At 49.2% G+C, this 20,080-nt stretch overlaps 1 protein-coding gene across 11 annotated transcripts; it reads right to left on the bottom strand.

The window, feature by feature from the left end:
- Positions 1-3,315: 3,315 nt before the first annotated feature.
- Positions 3,316-17,388, bottom strand: PLEKHB1 (pleckstrin homology domain containing B1). Of its 11 annotated transcripts, XM_077113627.1 has the most exons (9): positions 16,053-16,234; positions 14,750-14,825; positions 13,457-13,609; positions 12,861-12,963; positions 11,727-11,766; positions 8,882-8,986; positions 5,253-5,352; positions 4,531-4,702; positions 4,156-4,270 (listed from the first exon to the last, which is right to left on the bottom strand). In XM_077113627.1, exons 1-8 carry the CDS (start codon positions 16,158-16,160, stop codon positions 4,566-4,568), a joined length of 822 nt encoding a protein of 273 aa, XP_076969742.1. In that variant the 5' UTR covers positions 16,161-16,234; the 3' UTR covers positions 4,156-4,270; positions 4,531-4,565. The 11 variants fall into 11 exon arrangements, with proteins under 11 accessions (XP_076969743.1, XP_076969746.1, XP_076969751.1 ...); XM_077113628.1 differs by lacking the exon at positions 4,531-4,702 and having other exon boundaries at positions 3,316-4,270; positions 16,053-16,235; XM_077113636.1 differs by lacking the exons at positions 4,531-4,702; positions 8,882-8,986 and adding an exon at positions 9,078-9,151 and having other exon boundaries at positions 4,153-4,270; positions 16,053-16,236.
- Positions 17,389-20,080: the final 2,692 nt, after the last annotated feature.

Below are 20,080 nucleotides of genomic sequence, written 5' to 3' on the forward strand. Positions count from 1 at the left end.
GATTCTCATACTGAGTCATACACTCAGGTTGGAGAATCACCCACCACCAGTACATGCAGAATGCACAGACATGGATGCACAGACCCTCGCTGTCTAGGGAATCTCAAGTTGGGGGCTGCTGGAAGAGGGTGATGTTAGGAATGGATGTGGCATGGAGCACCCCTGGGAAGCAGTCAATGAGTGAACACGTGGAGCTGGACTTGCTGAAATAGTTTTGTCTGAGTTTAGACTGTGCTGTCTGAGGATTAATTGCTGTAACGAATGTGTATGTGTGTGTGTGTGTAAGACAAAGCTATATTTTCAACAGGCAAGTTTGACCATGTCCTTCCTCTCCTTGAAACATTTTTGAGGCTCTTCATGGCACTGCAAATATGTGTTGAAGTTCCTTCCCTGGCATTAAAGGCCCCTAGTAATCCATTCCTCTTTCTCCAGCCTTAGCTCCCACTGCTACTCCATCACATTGTAGATAGGCCTCACAATTCCAAACAGTGTTTTAGTGCTTCTTTAGTTTTCTCTTCACCTCACTCAACAACCCCCAACACCCATAGGCAGAACAGCATTTATCCTTTAAGTCAGGTTAACCAGTTTCCTTCTTCAGGCTTCTCTGCTTCATCTCCTCCCATGCCGGGTTTAGGGCTTCTGTCTCTGTGCCCCTACCACCTCAGAGCTAGCATTTCTCCGGGCCATGATGACGCCATTTTGTCATAACCTGTGTCCATGTCTGAGGCCCCCAACATCACCCCAGTTCCTCAAATTTCATTCATCTCCCAGCACCCAGCCCCTAGCCCTGGCTTTCAGGGAAGGAATTTGTTAAAGGAGAAGAGAAGCTTGTGTTCTACAGCTGCCTTGTTTAGAGTGGTACTGGTCTTCTTCTGCAGTCAATACAAAAGAGTCAATACAGCTGTTGCTTCTCCTGCCAAATGTGAGCCACACAGGATTTATGCAGAGGCATAAGGTGTGGTGGACAAGGTCAGGTAGCTTGAGTTTGAATCCAGACTCTAATACAGTGTACATGATCTTGGACAAGTTACTTTTCTTCTCCTTAGCTCAGTTTCTTTGTTTGTAAAATAGGGATAGTAACTGCCTCACGGGGTTGTTGGAGATACCTGTGAAAGAAAGCAGAGGGAGCTTTGCAGAGTTGAATGTGGGTGCCTCCAACTCTGTTTTGACTCAAATGCCCTGCCCAGCCAGGTACCTGGTCCTTGTTCAACTTGCGTTCTTGGGATGGATTCTGGATGGTTTGTACTCTGTGGCAGATATAATTATGTAGCCCAACAAGGACATGTTCTTAACCCTTGTTTCTGTAGGTGTGAACCATTTGTAAATAGTGTCTTTGAATATATTAAAGTGAGTCTGGGTGTGGACCAATTTGTGAATAGATCTATTTATGCATGGCACAGCTGAATCACAGCGGGCCTTAATCTGTATCACTGGAGTCTTCCACAGAAAGAAACCAGAAGCCAGTCAGAGAGGACCATATGGAGATGCCAGAAGTCAGAAGAAACTGGAAGAGCACACACAAGGGAGAAAGACTGCCATGTTGATGGAGGGCAGAGTTGCAAGCCAAGGAATCCCAAGGACTGTGACAAGCCAACACCAGATTGCTACAGACTTTGGGAGAAAGCCCTGTCTTGCCAAAGCCTGAATTTCTAGCCTCTGAAGCCATGAGCTGATAAATTTTCTTGGTTAAGCCAACCCATTGTATGGTATTTGTCACAGCAGCCTGGCAAACTAAGACTCCTTCCGCATACCAAATTGACTCTCTAAGCCCTGTAGTTGGGCCCCAGAGAGTAGACCCAGAGGAAAGCTCATTCCAAGAGCTCGGGTCAGAGATGTTCCTGCAGGGGCATGAGGGATAGCTTCTAAAGGAGATGCCACTATTCGACTGAGAGGGCAACTGAGCATCTTTTAGAAAATTCAAGCTGAGCTTTCAAGGCATGGACAGGACTGATCTACTTCTGGTCCTCGAATTCAGTATAGGCCTTGGGACACACAGGATATTTGATCTTCCTCACACTTTTGTCTATGCTGTTTCCATTTATTGGTTTATGCCCTATGATCGATCACAGCATAGCCCATAAATTTCTCTAGAACCTGGCCCTTTCCACCTCTGCCCCCCACCATGCAATCTGTTGGGGCAACAGATTGGTTCCTGAGCTTCAATGAGTTTGCAAACCTCTAAGTTTTTAGCTCATGTCCTTTCTTCTGTTTTTTGTTTTTGTTTTTGTTTTTCTGTGTGGCAATCTCTCCCTCCCTATCCTATTCATCCTTCAAGGCTCAGTCTAAATTTCCACTTCTGTTACATAGACTTCCCTAGTTCAGACTCTGAAACCTCCTCCTCAGAGCTCCTACTGCACTATGCACCTGTTAGCTAATTGAATCACTGATGTTTGTTATATGTCTTCCCTCTAAGTTGGTATCTCTGGGAATATGGCTGAAGTGGACACCTGATGTTTTTGTCATCCAGCTCTCATTTATCCTACTTCTGGGAATGATGCTATAAATGTCCTTTGAGATACCATGCTTTCCACGTGCTAGATCTTCTGTATTAGATCGTTCTTTTCCTAACCATATTGGTTGATTCAGGGATGGCTACAGGACTCAATTTTGGCTGATGCCTATCAGACCAGGACTTTTATTTACACTGTTGGAAGACGAGAAACTCTCAGCTGGACTTGAACATGGAGGTGTTATCCTAAAGCCTTCCAAAAAAACTAGTCCAGTGGCCATAGAGATGGAAACAAAAAAAAGTTTAGGTGGCATTATTTGAATTCGTAGACTAAGCAGTTCCTAGACTTCTCAGTTATGTATCCCAATATGTTTCCCTTCTTTGGTTTATATCAGTTTCAGCAGGAGTTTCTTTCACTTTCAGCCTCAAGAGGCCGGATGCAGGATGGGTTGTTTCCTTCTCTGGCCACTTGATTTCTAGGAGACCGATTCATTGACTCAACTTTAGAAATATGGAAACGTAAAAGACCCAATACCTGCTTTCTCAGAAAGCAGGCAGGGCATAGACTGGATCATCCATCAGCTCAGATGACAGAGACTCTGACATAGCTTCTCATCTCAAGCCCTCAGGAAGACCCACTTCAACCTGCTACTTTATGGGTTGGAAAATCCATGGTCCAAAAAGGTTAAGTGACTTACTCCAAATTGCACAACTTCCATGCTGTCACCTTGTTCACTTGACCTCAGAATCTACACTCTTCTCAATATACCAGAGCAGGCACTGATAGGCACTGGGTCATGTAGATATCCCAGGAACAACTAGAGGACAGGGCTTTCTGGGATAACAAACAAAGCCAGAGCCAGTGCTAGAGCCAACCGCACTTTATTAGTTTCTGCAGCAGAGTCGATGACGCCCCCATTTACAAGGGAATTTTAATGGGCTACTCATCCCACTGGTCAGGGATGTTAGTATATCTACTGGTCATGGGGACAAATGAGGGAGGGGACTGCAAGAGGACCAGATGGAGGGACTGCTGGGTGATCGGAGCTGGGGCATAGGTGGATTGGGCCCCAGAAGGGATTGCCATCTCCCCCTGAAGGGATGCTTCCACATTTCCCAGAAGGAAGAAAGAGACAAGGTCTAAGATGGTGACAGCCACAGCTATAAACAGGTCAAGCTTCTGATCCATGGGGATCAGAAAGGCATTTCCAGATGGCGACAACTTCCAAGTGCTAGAGGTCCCAAAAACCTGACTCCTCCAGAATCCCCCAGGTTCATCTAAATTGCTACCCCAGCTGCCCTGGAGGACTGATGCTTTATGAATATTGAAGGAACAGGCAGCCCAGGAAGCTGATAGTGGGAAGGGTGGGGCTAAACAGGGGAGTGGCTTGGGTATGGGACTGTGTCAGTATTAATAATAATAAAATAGGCAATATGTTATAGGTGCAATCATGAAACTTCCCTTTATAAAAAGCTCACCTCCCCCCTTCCCCTACCCAGCAAGCTCTTGAGCCTTGGGGCCCACCATGATCTGTCCCCTATCTCCACCCCTGTCCTACTAAACTCCCCTTTAATTCTTTGGACATGCCATATTGTCCGTGGTTCTCCACCACTGCCGACAACTCTATTTCCAGCCTACCAGCCTCTGTTCCCTGCTGCCATGCATGCCTGTGAAAGAAATGACAACTGAGCCTTGTCAAGTGTTTGTTTACTCCCACTTCCTCACCAGGCCTCCAGCTCCCAGAGCAGAAAGCCTGATTGGTACATCTCCAGTGCCTGGGGAACATGTAGCCAAATGAGTTGTTTGCTGTGTCCTCATGTCTATGGACGAAAAACATCCATAAAAATTTATAAGGGTTTCTGGGGGTGTGTACCACTAGATATAAAGGTTTTGAGTTGTGTTTGTCCTTAGGGTGACAGCTTCTTCAGATTGGGGGAATGGTCCACATTTATGGGCTGGGGTAGAAAGTGAAAGAATGGGGCTAATGGAGAAAAGGGCCAAAGTTGGGCAGGGGTTGGTTTGTGGGTCACTGCAGGGGTGGAGAGTGGGGTCAAGTAGGAAGAGGGCTCTAAAGGTCTACCCGAAGGCAGTGGTCCAGCACTCAAGCTGCAGAGCTCAGAACCAGCAGGGCGACCACATGAGCGAGCCAAGCGCGGCACCGGTGGCAGCCCCCGCAAGCATGCCCATGGCCAGCGGGGCGCCCGCACTGTAGCATGGATCCTCCCGCACCACTACGTGTGTCACGCCAGGGCCTGCGGAGAGAGAGCCGTGAAGGCCGGAGACATCAGAGTGAGTCTGTCCCCCTCTTTTCCCGCGTGACTCCAGCCCAATCCAGAGGAGGAAGTTGGTGCTCCCCAGTCCGGGAAATCCAGGCCTTGACGCGGGAAGGGCTCCATCCCACAGCTTCCAGGCCTCGTTTCCACTTTGGACGTTCTGGGCCAGGGTGGGGTAGGGAGGAACCCCCGGGATCTTTAAGCACCTCCAGAGGGCGCATGAAAACTGGCGTTCCCAACAGCCAGGCCCGGGGCCAGGAAGGAGGTGGCTGTTTCGCATTAGCCACCAGGGGTCGCTACCAGCTCAGGAACAGGTACTCCTGGGCAGAGTAGGGGGCGGAGTAGAGGTGAAGTCATCTCTAGAATGGGGAGGGAGGCTGGTCGAAGAGCTCTTCAGGGTCTCGAGATGGGAGGGACTTGGGAGAGACTGGCCTGGGAAAATCAGTGATCATTAAAAGGCTGGGATCTTGGAATGGTCACGGCCAGGTAAGTGAGGCAGGGAGCTGGACATGCGGTGCCGGGGACTTACCTGCGTAGGGGGGCCCGTAGTAGCTGCGGACATATGTGGTCTCGTGTGCGTTTGGCGGTACCACCTCATAGTAATCCTGGTATGGGCTGTAGACGCGCACCTGGGGAGCCCAGCCTGGTGAGATGCCTGGGACTTCCCTGGTGGGGATTTGGTCCCCTACCCCCACCCCTGGCTCAAGTCCTTCTGGACCTTGCGGAGCTGCTTCCCCAAGTTTAGAAATGGGCCCCCAGGAACCAGCAAGTTCCTGAGAAAGGCCCTGCCTCCCCACAAGGTTGATGGGCCCTGTCCTCTAAAACTTCAGCCCCTACCTCCAGCTCCTCCTGATGCCCATTCTCCTGCCCCAGCATCCTACTTAGCACTCCATTGCTCAAAAATTCTCCATGGCTCCCAATTTCTCTTCATAGGAGTCTAATATTTTCTAGTAGCTCTACAATGTTTCCTTTTGGAGAAACCCATAGGATTTCTTTACACTTCCAGTCACAGGGAGGGGGATCCGGTATTGGAGAGGGAGGAAAGGAAGCAAAGGGTAGGGACAGGAAATAACTAAAGTATTATTGAGCACCTACTATGTACCAGGGTCTGTAGGAGACGTTCATATGTGTTGTTGCTTCTAATTCTTGAGGTTGGCATTATCATCTCCATTTTACACAGAGGAAGGGACCAAGGCTCAGAGGAGAACGGTCTGGAATGTGCTCTCTGCCCTCTTTAATCAGAGTTTTTGTTTGTTTGTTTGTTTGTTTTTGTTTTTTTTTTTTTTTTTGGCATGGACAGGCACCAGGAAATGAACCCGAGTCTCTGGCACGGCAGGTGAGAATTCTGCCACTGAGCCACGTCACACCACCCTTAATCAGAGTTCTACAAGTAATTCAAAGCCTAGCTCAAAAGTTGCTCACTCCAGGAAGCCCTCCTGGTCTCAGAAAGAATCTGTCTTCCTGTGTTCTCTGAGGGCTTTGCTTCTGTTTCTTTGTTCCTGTCCTTTCTTCTGGCTTTTCCTGTCCACACCTAAAATGTGAGCTCCCAACAGAGAAGGATTCTAATTCATTTTTGTCACTAGCAGAAACGAATAACTATATGTGGAACTACTCAGAAGTTCTCAATCCAAGCCCCCTTCTACCCTATATCTCTAAGTGGATTTCACACCTACACAGTACAACTTCCCTTATAAGTGCACCTATCTTGTGATTGCATCATCTCTCCATGTCCCCTAAACCTGCTCCTCTTCCAATAAGTGCTTTTCTCTGTAAATGCCACCACCATGTACTCAAAACAAGAAATCAGGTTGACACCCTAGTCTTCTTACCCTTGCCTTTCATATCAAATCAGCTACCAGGTCATATTTATTAATAAGCTTTTGTGTCCACCCTCTTGGCCAATGCCAAGGAAAAAAGCCATTGGTTTTGGCAACTTGAAAGGTGTGGGTGGTCTTAAGAAAAAAATTTTAGAGGAGTGGCTGGGGAAAGAAGCCAAATTATGGAGGGTAAACTATGGAGGATTAAGAGGCATAGAATGGAATCAACATGTAATGACATCTCTTTCAAAAAGTGTGGCCTTAAAGGGGAGTTCTCCAAGCACACCATTTGATTGTCTCCTTGCCATGCTTATCCATGCCCTCCTTACCTTTTTTTATTCAACTAATTACTTTGTCTTTCAGACTCAACTCAAGTATATCACTCTCCCTTGAATGCGACTCTGTTAGAGTCCCATCTGAGCATCCATAGCACTTGGACTTCCCTCCATCACAACATGTTACACTGTATTGTCATTGTTTGTGTTCCTGTGCATGTGTGTCTCTCCCATCAGACTTGGATCCCTCAAGGGCAAGGACTGGGTCTAATTAGGCCTGACTGGGTCAGAGCCTGGAACATGGTAGGTACCTAATTAAGGTTTACGGAATTTATCTCAAGTGAATAAAAAACAGGGCCAGTACTAAAACCTAGGTTGCCCAACTCTGAGTCCAGTTTCAAGCTAGGGAGAACAAACAGTCACAGAACAATGCAGGAGGCATAGACAAGTAGTGTGTGGGTCCTCAGTCTCACCCTTCCTCAAGGGTGATCCTAGAGGTCGTTCTGGTAGAGATGGCCAGGATTTCTGGGCTCCATGCTCAGAAAGGGCCAGATCCCCTATTTTACAGGTTGAAAAGCTGAAAGAGCATACACCTGCCTCCTTACCAGCTCTGGAGGGTGGAAAACACCACCAGAAGTCCCTCTGGGCACCTATTTCTATCCTCCAGGCCTAGGAGGCCCAGAGGTAAAAAGCAGGTAGGTCGCCTGGCAACTGGCAGGCCCCAGAGATCTCAGTGAGGGAACCTTAAAGTTTGATCACTGAATCCTTCACTCTTCAGGGGCCCAGCCCCTTCTGGGGATGGGGACAGTACCTGCCAGTTAGGGGCTCACATGCAAATGTCTACCTTCCCTCAGAAAATTGCTGTGTATTAAGGTTTATAGCCTTTTAAATCCTATATTTAGGCATCCCCCACTTCATAAAAATTTGTATCTCAGTTTGAGGATGGGGTATGGCTCAGAATGCCAGGCTGGGTGTCCCAACCCTACCACTGATGAAGTGAGTGACCCTTGTCAAGTTATGCACCTCTCTGAGTTTCAGTTTCTCACTGCCCACCTCCAGGCACTCTGAGTTTCCGGCAGGGCCACAGCTAGGCAGCTGGGTGGTCCAAGAACTTCTGGGCTCAGTGGTTCTGCACATCACAATAACCAGGAGACGTTTTTAAACTATAGACTTCCTCGGCTCTACCCCGACCTACGAAGTCAGGGCATCCAAAGAAGTAGAATCTGCACATTTGTATGTATTTTTAAATTTCCTATGTGAGTCTAATGCAAAGGCACACTGAGAACCACTGTGCTAGAAAATGAGTTCACAGTTGACTGGAGGACCATATATACTCCAAATCAAGCCCCATACTGCCACCCACCCCACATCTGGCTGAGCATTGGTCACAGAGAGAGGGTTCATTCCCAAATCCAGCGCTCTGGGGTAGGGGAGGAGAGAGAGAGAGATGGACTAAATTATGATAAGCTGTAGAAATGTCTTAACAAGAGATTTTTCACTCCTCTCTTCCTTCCTTCCTTCACTCACCCATTCAGTGAAAATTCCCTGAAGCCTTATACCATATCCTCATTGCAAACAATGAGGAGGGTTAGAATAGGCAAGAATGAACTGACTCTGAAACCAGCAGAATGTAGAAAGTACTGAGCATTATGCCTCCAGGCTGTGAGAGGCAGTGACAATGCCTGGAGGTTTGAGAAGACATCACTGAAGAGGAGGCAGCCTTTTAGGTAGGTCTTAAAAGATGAGCATTCATTTATCAGGTGAATAAGGAGATTAAGAGTTTTCTAGGCAGAGAGAACAGCATGTGCAAAGGCTGGGAAGAAGGAAGAGGTCATGCAGCAGGAGGCAGAGGGCAGAGCAGAGCAGGTGGAGCACAAGGGAGGAGGCAGAAGGTGGCCCAAACCAGATCATGAGGACCTATGAAAGCTAGGCTATGGCTGGTATCTCATAGGTAATGGGGAGCCATGGAATATTTGTGAGCAGGGTAGGGATGTGATCGGGCATTGTTTTTGGAGGCTCATCCTGGTGGCCAGTATGGAGGCAGGAAGGACTGAGACAGCACTTACCCAGATCCGCCTCTCAACCTTACAGGGGCTCCACGAGCGGGTCACACACCTGACCTTGGGGCAAACCCGGCAGCTCCTGGGAGGAACAGTGGCTCCAGCTGGGGCCTGCTCAAGCCACAGAGACCGGAGAAGGGGGAAGGAGGGAAGTGTCAGAGGCCCGCTACACCTAGAGACTCAGAGCTCTCAACAGACTTGCCTGGAACCCTCTGGCAGCTGGGACGGAGGAGGAGGTGTTCTCTTTCTCCTCAGCCCATGGTAATGCAGGAAGGCCTAGAGAGGGACAGTGATTTTGCCAAAGTTACAGAAATAGGGACCAATAGTCCCTCTCCTGAAACAGCCCACTTTCACCTGTTTCAGGGAGCTGAGGCTCACGGTATCCAAGGAGGAAAGGGCAATGATCATCTGCCCTCCTGCCCACTGACCCCCTTCTTATTCCCCCTCCCGCCCCACAAGCCCTTGCCCCTAAGTACTATGTTCCCTGGCATAGCTGGGTCAGGGGCTTCTCCTAGAGCCTCCACCCAGAGTGGGTATAAGCCTACAGGAGGTAGAGGGACAAAGCGAAGGTCACTCCTATGTAGGCACCAGAAGCCCAGAGACAGACAGTAATACAGACAGAGAAAAGCAGACTCAGTACAAAGACACAGAGGCACAAACACACACCTGTTCCAAGTAAGCTTTGGGGTCAGAGGGATATGTGTGTATGGAGCAGTGGGAGGTAGAACAGAGGGTCAGGGTATAGAGAGAGGAGGTAAGCAGAGCAGCAGTAAGGTGGGCAGGCAGAGAAGGGACAAGGCAGCTTCATAGAGCCACAGAGTACAGAACGGTCAGCTCTCACCTTCTTCCTTCTGCCTGTCTCGGGTGGGGCTGATTTGCCCTACATATGAGACTCTAGGGCTCAGAGCCAGGTTAGCCCAAGCTGGGGTTCTTCCATGCTGCTGACCACTGCTCTAGCCTCTTCACTCCCAGTTTCCTCCAAGCCAGTCTCCTCCTGGAAGCCTGAGTCTGCCCCACAAATCTGACCACAGACCCCCCACCTGCTGATGCCCCTTATTACTCCTCACAGCCTTCACTTCCTTCAACTGGACTTCCGGGCCCCTTGTGACCTGGCCTCAGAGGTCATCTTTCCCATTTCATTCCCTCCATGCACCACCCTTCAGTCAGGCGAGATCCCAACCGTTAGATGCATGCTGGCATGTTCACACTCTTTCACACAGCACTTCCCCACCTCTGCTCACGCAGGTATCTCTGCAGATATTGCCCACTTTTCAAAATCTCACTAGCCTCAGTTCCATTACAGGCTCTTCCACGGACTTAAGACTGTAGAAATTGGATAAGTCACTTCCCCTCTCTGAACCTCAGTTTGTCTGGAAAATGGGACTAATAATAGGAAACACTATCCTCCCCACTGCCAAAGTTGTTGGAAACTTAAATGATGCAACTGATGCCAGGTGCTCAGTACAAGCTGTGGTCTTCAGCCGGTGGAAGATGGGGGTGGGGGTGGGGGATGTTGGGGAGGGGCTCCTAAATGCATCCCAGTCTCCCCTGCTACTTTCAATAGACTTTCCCTTTAGATAAGCAGGAGCTCCACTGTGTCACAGACAGAAGGAACAAACACCGAATGTAGAGCTGGGCAGATGAGAGTTGATGCCTGGCGGTGCCCCTGAGCTGGGGGCCCTGGGAAGCTCCCCAAACCCACACCTCCATCAGTCACTAAATTCTGTTGACTCCACCTCCTGAATATGTCCTGTACTCATCAGCCTGTCTCTGCCAGCCAGACCTTAGTGTACACTTTCAGCCTTTCACCTGGACACCATCCCAGCCTCCTAACTGGCCTCCAGTGTCCACTCTTATCTTCTATAATCCTTTTCTGATCTAGCAGCCAGATTCTTTTTAAAAATGCACTCATGTCAGCTTTCTGCTTAAAAATTATCAATGACTTCCCAGTGCTGTTAGCAGAAACCAATACCTTTACCAGGGCCAACAAAGCTTGGCCCTGACAACCTTCCCACTCTACTGTCCTTTCATTCCTGTGCTCCATACACCCCAGCCTTCCTTCTGTTCTTCAACTTTGAACAGAAGGTTTGAACCCCTCTCAGGACCTTTGCACATGCTCTTCCCTCTGCCTGGAAAGCAGTTCCTTTCACTTCACCCCACACCTTTTGCCCTGGCAATTTCTGTTTATCTTTCAGGTCTCAGTTTAAGCCTTGTCTGAACCCACACCTGGATCAGGTCACCAAGATGGTCTCACATCAAGGACACAACTCACACCAAATTGCACAATGAACTTCTCTATCAGAGCAGATACCACCAGTGCAGTGCAATGATGAACTGTGTAATTAGTTGTTTCATGTCTGTCTCCATACCAGGTTGAGTCCTGGAGGTCAGGGCCTACATCTCTTTGGTTCACCTCTGATCCCTGACACCTGGCACAGTGCCTGACACATAGTAGGAACTCAGTAAATATTTGTCACGTGGATAATGGGAACCTCAGTCATCCTCAGCAGAAAGAGAACAACAATCCCAACCCCAAAGGACTGCTGTGAAGAGTGGCTGGGATAACACCTGCACCACACCTGGCATACAATAGTTGCTCAATAAAAGGCATTTCTTTTTGTGTGGCTCACATGCCACACCCTCCAGCAAGCTTCTTGGAAACTCTTTGCTTCCTCTGAGCACCAGTTGACTGTCCTATATCGTTTCCCACCTGGGATTCAGGGCCTCTGAGTTTGCCCAATTCTATATATAATAGGTTGAGAACTCCTGGCAGGTTAAGACCGAGTCTGAGTCACCCATGATTCCAAGGCGGTTGCTGGTTGGGAGAGAAGGAGGGGGGGATGGGGCTCACCGGGGTGGAATTCGCCTCCAGCAGTGCCGTCTTCCATGCTCTGCAAAGCAAACCCCACCAAGCCATGAGGAGAGGGGTTTACGGAAGGGAAATTAGGTCCCCATACTTCAGCCTTTTCTTGTTATACCAGCCTCTAGCCCCAATTCCTTTTTGAAGGGGAACATTGCCTTGACTCCACTGAGTAGACAAAGGTGACCCCCTCCCCTGCCTCAGTTACATGGATAGAGCCCTAAATTAGGCTGAAGCCTCCTAATTCACTCTAGTCCATCATTTCTTCTCCTTTAGAGGTTCCAATTTCCCCATCTGTACAATGGGAAGTTGGGTTCAAGTGGTCTCTAAGGTGCCCTCAGACTGTGGCATGCCCGAGTGAGCTCTCTAGTTGCAGCCCACCTCCACATCCCAAAGCTGCAAACACAGTTACCCAAAGCTCTGACCCCAGAGCCCTGGCAAGGTCCAGTGGACACTGGACAATTGGGTCTTTGTTGGTTGCCATGGCATCTGGCCGGGGTGGACAAGGCGGCTCTGTGCTGTGCCTGCCGGGAGCTCAGCTTCCCTCACTCTCACACACCCCATCTCTTTCACTCTCCTACAGTACAGAGGCCAGAGAGTAGGAAGGGAAAGAATGTGAGTGAACAGATGGGGCCAGAGAGAGACACACCCAGTCTTGCAGCGTGGATCTGCATATGACATTGGCTACCCCTGGGACATGCCAGGCTGCCTCCCTTAGGCAGGTCCAGTTACCACCCCGAGGGCAGGGTAATAGCCATCTTCTCAGAAGGGAATGGAGGTGGGGGGTGGTTCTTTGAGCACAGCACTGGAACTTGTCTGCTCCAGGCAAGGGCTCACCTTGGAGGTTGCTAAATATCTGACTCTGAGTCACCAGAGATCACACGTCTGAAGCAGCTGTGCTGCCCCTCCCCCAGAAATCCTGAGTTCATCACAGATTGTGAAGCATTTTTACCCTGTACCCTAACAATCATCATGAGCCACTGTATCCAGCCTCCTATGAGACAACCATGCCTATTGATGTCTGTCCCTCTTCCTACCCTCAAGGAACCAGAAAGCCCAATGAGGAGGGGGCTTCTGGTCGCAATCCCCAAGATCCCACCTCATCATCTCCTGGAAGTGACTCACAAGGCATCATCTCGGGTCTCGGCACACAGGTGCAGGCGGGAGCCCTCCCGCAGGGTCACGGTCAGCAGGCCATCTCGGCTCCGGCCCTCCGGAGGCTGCACATCTGGAGGCAGACACACATACAGGGGGTTTCCATGGGGCACAGACCTGAGGTCTCCCCAAGAAACTGGGGGTAAGAATAAGAACTGACTTCTCTGGGTCCTATTGACTTGCTATTGCCAGCATCCTCTGATCCCACACACTTTCTTTGGGATTCTGCTCCAGTTTTCAATCCACTTCCCTAGGTATATCTTCCCATTAATTGTGGCCTGAGGCTTGGTCAAGGAGTTTGGAGATTTTCTGTGATTCTTGGTCAGTCACCTAACTTCTCTGAGTCTCTTTATTTCACTTCATCTTTATCCAGTTCCTAGTGCAGAACCTATGTCTGACACCTCTGTGACCCCAGCACAGGGCTCAGCATAGTATATATGGGACTGGTTTCTTAATTCATACCTAACTGAAGTTGACAGAGGCCCAGAGCCTCTGAAAGCTGCAAAGAGCCTTCCAATTGCAGATGTTCTCAGAGTCAGTGCCCGGGAGAAGGAGCATCTGCTCACCATGACACTCTTGGCCAATCTTCACATCACGGACGTTAAAGTGGATGAGCACACGGTCCTCCTCGTCCTGCGCAGTCTCATCATGGTAGTAGCCCAGGGTCCCATCCAGCCATAGGGCAAACCAGTTGCGTTTCCAGCGGCGAAGGATGGAACCTGCATGACATTCCAGACCCACCGGATGGGCTCATCTCAGAGCCTGCTTGGGGGAGGAGCCCCAGATGTGATATTAGAATCCCCTCACCCTGGTACTCAGGGTTGTGACTACCTCTTCCTTGTCAATCTCCCCCCTGAAATGAGGGAGGGGCTCCTTCTGTCTTGCTCATGCCATAGCCTCCATTGGGCCTGGACAGATAGTAGAGGCTCAATAAATGTGTTCAATAGTAAATGAGTGAGCAAATCTACATCTTGGGAGCACCCAAGGCCAACTCCCAGATCTCTGAAAGGGCAAAGACCTCTTCTTATCCCTCATCTCTGACATGGGTGATATCTGTGCAGTGTGTCTCCTCTACCAGATTGGGGGTCCATGGCTCCCAGCAGGACCTGCGTTCAGTGTTTGATGAACTGAAACAAACTGAGAATGGAACTGAGAATGGACAAGAGGTCATGGGAGCAAGGGAGCTCCTAGCCCCAGGTGCCCCTATAATAACTCTTGCAAAAATCATGACTCTGGTCCCAGGTGGGTCTGGAAGCCTGAGCCCTAGCCTCAGACATGCTACAACTAGAAATCTTAACAGGAAAGTACAGAGAAAGAAGATAGCTTTTTAGAGTTTTGCAGATTCCAAAGCACTGAACAGAGGCATTTTTCCTTTTATTCTGTGCTCTCTTGTGTGTTTAGCCCTGAGGTAGGGTACTGTGGACATAAAGAAGGTCAGACCCAGTGCCTCCTTTGAGGAGCTCACAGTCTGGGACCAGTGTGGTGTTGGGAAATAGGGAGACCCACAGGTGAAGACAATTATGTTATAGGGCGATCAATGCTATCACAGGGGTATGCATGAAGCATCAAGGGAGCTCAGAGAAGGGAGGTGCTGTAGGGGTGGGGTGGGAGTTAGAAGGAGAGTTGGAGAAATCTCCTCAGAAAAGGGGGCAAGTTTACCAAGCATTCAGGAATGGGAAGGATATTCCAGCCTAAGGGAAGAGAATGGACAAAGGAGGAGAGGATAAAAAAGGCCTGGTTTCTTGGAAGAAGGGTTCACTGTGGCAGTCCCAACAAGTCGTTTCCCTCACCCCTGTCCCAGGGCAAGGTGCTGGGGGCCAATGGGCGGGACAGATAAGGGCTTGGCCCAGGTCACTTACTCTGTCTCCACAGCCAGCCGCCCCTCACCAGGGCCATTTCTCCAAAAGGACTTTCCAGGGTAGAGTCAGGTGGGATCTGTCAGAGGAGCCATAGGACACACAGGCCTCATCAGCAGTTCCAGAGCAGCTCCCTGGAGAGAAGCCCCCAGGCCCACCTTCCCTTGGGGAGCCACGGAGGAAATGTTCAAGGGAGTGTGAGTAGACAAACAAGGGCAAGGCAGCCTTGGCCTCCTCCCCATCCTCTGCTCCCAGCAGATAATGACAGCACTGTCCCTGTGGGGTCAGCAAGGCAGCAACCCGTTGTGATGGGGTGGGGGTGGGGATCAGGAACCTGATTTTCAGCCTCAGCTCCATGACTTTGGCCAAGTCCCTTCTCCCTGCCCCTCCAGCCCTGGTCTCAGTTTCTGGATCTGTACAAGTATCTGTGAGGCTGGAGTGAGGAACTCTTAGAATGTCAGAAAGCCTGGAATTTTGACATGCTGACAGAAAAGACCATTAGAATTAGGGCAACGAAAAGGAGACTTCCATAATAAGAAAGCCTCCCTCACATCTGGACTCCACCTGAGCCATTTATAAAATGCATGAAATAATAATTTAACAGCAGCTATCGCTGACTGAACACTATGTGCCAGGTACTGGTCTCATGTTTTTATTTACTACCTTATCTAAGTCTCATAACAAATAATTATTATTTCCATTTTATGAATGAGGATACTCATCTATGGGGCCTGGAGAAAAACCATTACTTCCTCAGATCCACTTGATCAGTAATCCGTGGAAACCCAAGTCATACCTGGCAATCCTAGCTTCTAACAGCCATGCTAGCAAGAGCTTTAGAAAATCCTGATGCCCAGGTCACACTCCATATCAGTTAAAAGTCTGGGGTAGGGAGCTAAGTGTTGGTAGATTTTAGAGGTCCCCAGGTGATTCGAATGTGGGAATAATGGACTTAAAGGATACTGCCTCACCTTGTGCCTGCTGTAACTCTTGTTAGAAGGTAGAGAACTTTACTCCTATCTTACAGATAGACAAACTGAGGGACAGTCCATACATGCGATGGAACTTGGACTGGAACCCACGTGCCCTTTGTCTCTGAAGATGACTTACTTGCGGGCAGGTGTCTCTGCCCCTCCCCCATCTGCTCTCACCTGTTGCTGCGTAGCAAGGGCTGACACACCTGGGCTGGAAGGCCCGATTTTGTCCGTTCTTCTCCTGTTGCTCCCTCCCCTCTCCAAGTCCTCATACAGCTCAGAAAAGAAGGCCAGGTGCAAACTCCCTCTCCAGCCCTCCTCAGCGCACCCACCTCACTACACCTGTTGCGGATGATGCTGCCACCGCGACCGCTACTTGAAGCAGCTGCCGCCCAACCCGCTGCGCCTGCGCTTTGAACGCTCCAGAGAGCCCGGGACATTCCACTCCCCAGGCGGCGCCCGGGGACCCTAAGGCCCACGGGCCCCGCCTTCCGAGCCCGTCCCTCCCCAAGGGAGTGGGCGGGGCGTGGAGAGACGGGCTGACCCGATGCATGCTGGGACTTCTAGTCTGAGGCCCAAGAGCCCCGCAGTGTTCAGCCTCTCGCCGGCCGCTGTCCCTAGGCTGCCTAGGAGCACAGGTGAGAGGCCGCACCTGCGATTTTATCTCTTTATTAAGACTTTTGTTCACTCATTAAAATTCATCACGAAATATATATTTTTAAAGAACCTAGGAACTCGCTTTCTAGAAAAAAGTAAAGTTGCAAGGAGAAGCCAGTCTTAGTTTGGCATGTTTTCTCCATACTCAGTCTGTGCCAGACTCTGCACTGGGTACTAGGGGAGTACACAGAGGAGCATCAGACACATCCCTTCCCGCTTCCCCCCCCAACTTCCAGACTGATGGGGAGACTACACATAAACACATAATTAGAGCACAGGCTGTGACAACACCAAGAAATAAAGAGACTGACTTTGCCCAAGGGATTCGGGAAAGCTTCGCAGCGGAGGCTGAAAGAGGTCTTGAAGGATAAGTCGGAGTTTCCCAGGGGGAACCCAAGGAACCCACATGAGCAATGGTCTCAAATTCAAAAGCATATCCAGTATTTCAGTGTGTTTGGAAAGCAGAATGCACGGTTGGAGAGGGCGTGGGGAGAGGCAAGTGATAAAACTGCACGGGTAGTAAAGGTGTGACATGAAAACCTTGGATGGTAGATCCAAAAGCTTGGACTTGAAGACGTAGTGGCTGGGGCACAGGGCGGGGGTTTCAAGATGAGGACTGAGACAGCCTTATTTGTGGGTTGAAAAGGTCCCTCCAGAGTACAGCTGAAAATGGACTGAAGAGGACTCAATTGGAGAAGGAAGACCTTTTCTGTAGCTCCCACTTTGGTCTGCCCCCTCAGTATAATTTCCCCGAATATTACAGTCTCACAGCCCTCCACGTCTGAGCAGACATAGGATGCTCTTCAGAAAACAGGGACTGTTAGGCCCTAAGACACTTCGTCCCAATCTCCTGCTTTGGGAAGGGCGCCCGGCTAGCCCTAGTCCCTAGGCCCCTTCGTCCTGCCCCAGAGACCTACCGGTGCTGCAGGGCTCATGGTTCCTGGGTGACCAAGGCAGCGTTGGAGAGAAAGCTTCCGTAGGGGGCATTTCCCTGAGCGCCTTAGAGATAAGGAGATCAGAAGGGCGCCACCAAGTGGGAGCCGGAAGGGGGAGGCAAAAAGGGAGAGAACGCATAGATCCTGGAAAAAGTTTGTCTTCTTTTCTCCAGCCCCCTCCCCAACCGTCCCAATTGATCCCAAGATCTGACCCTTAGTTCACCAGACAACGGTGATTCCGAGGTGGTCTTGGCAAAGCATTACAAAGGTCTGGGGCGGGGCCAAGTCTCTTCTCTCCTGCCCGGCTGTACAGTGCACATCACCCAGTCCTGGCTACCTGGCCTGACTCCCTACGCCTCCCTCTCTCACGCCTGGGTCTCTGTAATTCTGACCTCAGGCAATCGGACGCTTCAGCCCTCCGTGCAGTGCGTGCTTTGCTGGGGGATTGGCCATGGCTGATCCTCTTAGCCACTGAGTTCATCCCTTCCCTGCAGTCCCAAAAAACAGCTCTCCCAAACCACAGTGTTTTCTCTCCCTGTACTTTTAACTCACTCTGTGTGGTCCCTGGAATATCCCATGCCTACCTTCACTTTACTCAATTTTCTGCCCCCACAGTCAGAAGAAGAGAGAAAAGGAGGAAAGGAGAGAGGGAAGGAAGGAGGGAAAAAAAAGGAAGGTGTTTCTCAGCTGTTCCTGGTTAAAAAACAACACAGCTTAAACCAAGAGAAGGGAATTTCTTGACTCCTGCCCTGGAAAGTCCAGAGATGGAGCTGGCCCCAGGGAGGGATTCTGCCCCTCTCCTGACTTCCCTTTCTCTCCCTGTTGACTTCAGTGATGGGCAGTTGGGCATCCTTCATAGAGACTGTGGGTAGAATGGAGGAACCTTGCAGACAGTGCCTGTATTTCGTTCTTCCAATGTAGCAACCAGAGGAAAAGGGGAGCTGTCCAGTGGCAGTAAAAAATTCTGGGGAAAGACTCTACCTACCAACCCCCAAAGAGGGGTTACTATGACAAGAAAAAGGGGAAAGCAGGTAGGCAAATTAAAACTACAGATACCACTACAAAATCTAAATGCAGCCCAACCTGTGTCTCTAAAATATTGGTCAGTGACCCTCATTGAGAAGCTGATAAAAGCTGTAGGCACTCCCCAGGGAAGCAGGTACACATATGCCATAACAGTTTGAATATAATTCCTGGGAGTTCACAGACCCCAGGGAGCTGTGATGCTCACTGTTGGAATAGTTTTTAATCTCCAGAGCCATATAGGTTGGTGGAAAGGTTGTGGATTGAGGAGAGGCACTGAGAGCACAGCAGGGAATTCCCAGCTCCAGCACTGTGGGAGATTTTATCTGTTTAATTAACTAAAATTTATTGAGACTAACAGGCTAACAAGTAACTTTGACATTTCTCTCCCAACAGTGGTATCTAGAACCATTGGCAAAGAGAAAAGGATTTTTTTATTTAAAATGTCTTCGGTGGATGAACAGTCAATAGATAATATATTGCTATAGACTAGTGGACTGGCTTATCAGATTAAAATTTACATTTTCACAATAGTATAATAGGAGAAGAAGTTAAACACTCGATTTATTAAGAAATTCTGAAATTAATATGAAGATGGAATTTGCAAAAAGTCAAACCACTTATGTAAAAAGCTTTAAAAATAAATATTTATTGAGACTTAATTCCCATCATAAAAGTCACTATTTTAAAGTATAATTAAGTGTTTTTAGTATATTAACAGAGTTGTGCAACTATTACCTCTGTCTAGTTTCAGAGCGTTTTCATCACCCCCCAAAAGAAATCCTGTAGCCTTTAGCAGTTACTCCATAAAACCTCTTTCCCCTATCTTTGGAAACCATCAATCTGCTTTCTATCTATATGCATTTGCCTATTCCAAACATTTCATGTAAATGGAATCATACAATATGTAGTTTTTTTGTGACTGGCTCCTTACATTTAGCATAACATTTTCAAGATTATAGCATTTATCAGTACTTCATGCCTTTTATTGCTGAATGATATTCCACTGTATGACCAAAACACATTTTTTATCCATTTATCAGTTTATGCACATGAAGGTAGTTTCTATGTTATGGTCATTAAGAATAATGCTGTTATTAACATTCCTATACAAATTTTTATGTGGTATGGCAGATCCATTGACGCTGCTGGTTAAAAGGAGATTTAAAAAAATAAGTAGAAAACAACAACTTTTAAGTCTTGGTGAAAGATTTTAAACAATACCTGAGCCGATGCAAGAATGTATAACCTTGGCTGGAAGACACTGTAAAATTGTGATTCTGAAATTAATTCACGAATGTATAATCTTTCCACCAAAATCCCAACTGGGGCGGAAAAGATGGCAGCTTAGTAAGACGCGCGGGTCTTAGTTCCTCCTCCAGAAAAGCAACTAAAGAAACAGAAACAACACGAAACAGCTCCCGGAGTCACGACAGAGACCAAAAAGACAGCGTACCCCATTCTGGAACGGCTGAACGGGCAGGGAGAATCCGCTGCGGTGAGATACCCGAGGGGCGCACGTTTTCCTGGCCGGGGCGGCTGGCGACTGGGGTCCCCTCCACGCATGTGGCTCCCCGATCTGACTGGGAACATTGGATAGCGGGGCCCTCCCGTCACGCTTGGCGTCTCGGGCCAGCTGGGCAATTTGGACCAGCACTCCCCCAAGCCGCGGCCAGCGACCCCCGCCTCCATGCACGGTTTCCCGGGCCGACTGCCCCGCAGACAAACGACCGCCACGAGCACCA

This window comes from Tamandua tetradactyla, chromosome 8 (genome assembly GCF_023851605.1).
Source record: "Tamandua tetradactyla isolate mTamTet1 chromosome 8, mTamTet1.pri, whole genome shotgun sequence".
Taxonomy (NCBI): domain Eukaryota; kingdom Metazoa; phylum Chordata; class Mammalia; order Pilosa; family Myrmecophagidae; genus Tamandua; species Tamandua tetradactyla.

Bases quoted from the DNA above. Each gene is read 5' to 3' on its own strand.
- PLEKHB1 (XM_077113627.1), bottom strand. From the start codon at position 16,160: ATGTCCCGGGCTCTCTGGAGCGTTCAAAGCGCAGGCGCAGCGGGTTGG. The intron at 8,987-11,726 runs GTGAGCCCCATC...TGGCTTGAGCAG, and splicing joins TGGAGGCGAATTCCACCCCG to GCCCCAGCTGGAGCCACTGT. The intron at 5,353-8,881 runs GTAAGTGCTGTC...TGGGCTCCCCAG, and splicing joins AGGTTGAGAGGCGGATCTGG to GTGCGCGTCTACAGCCCATA.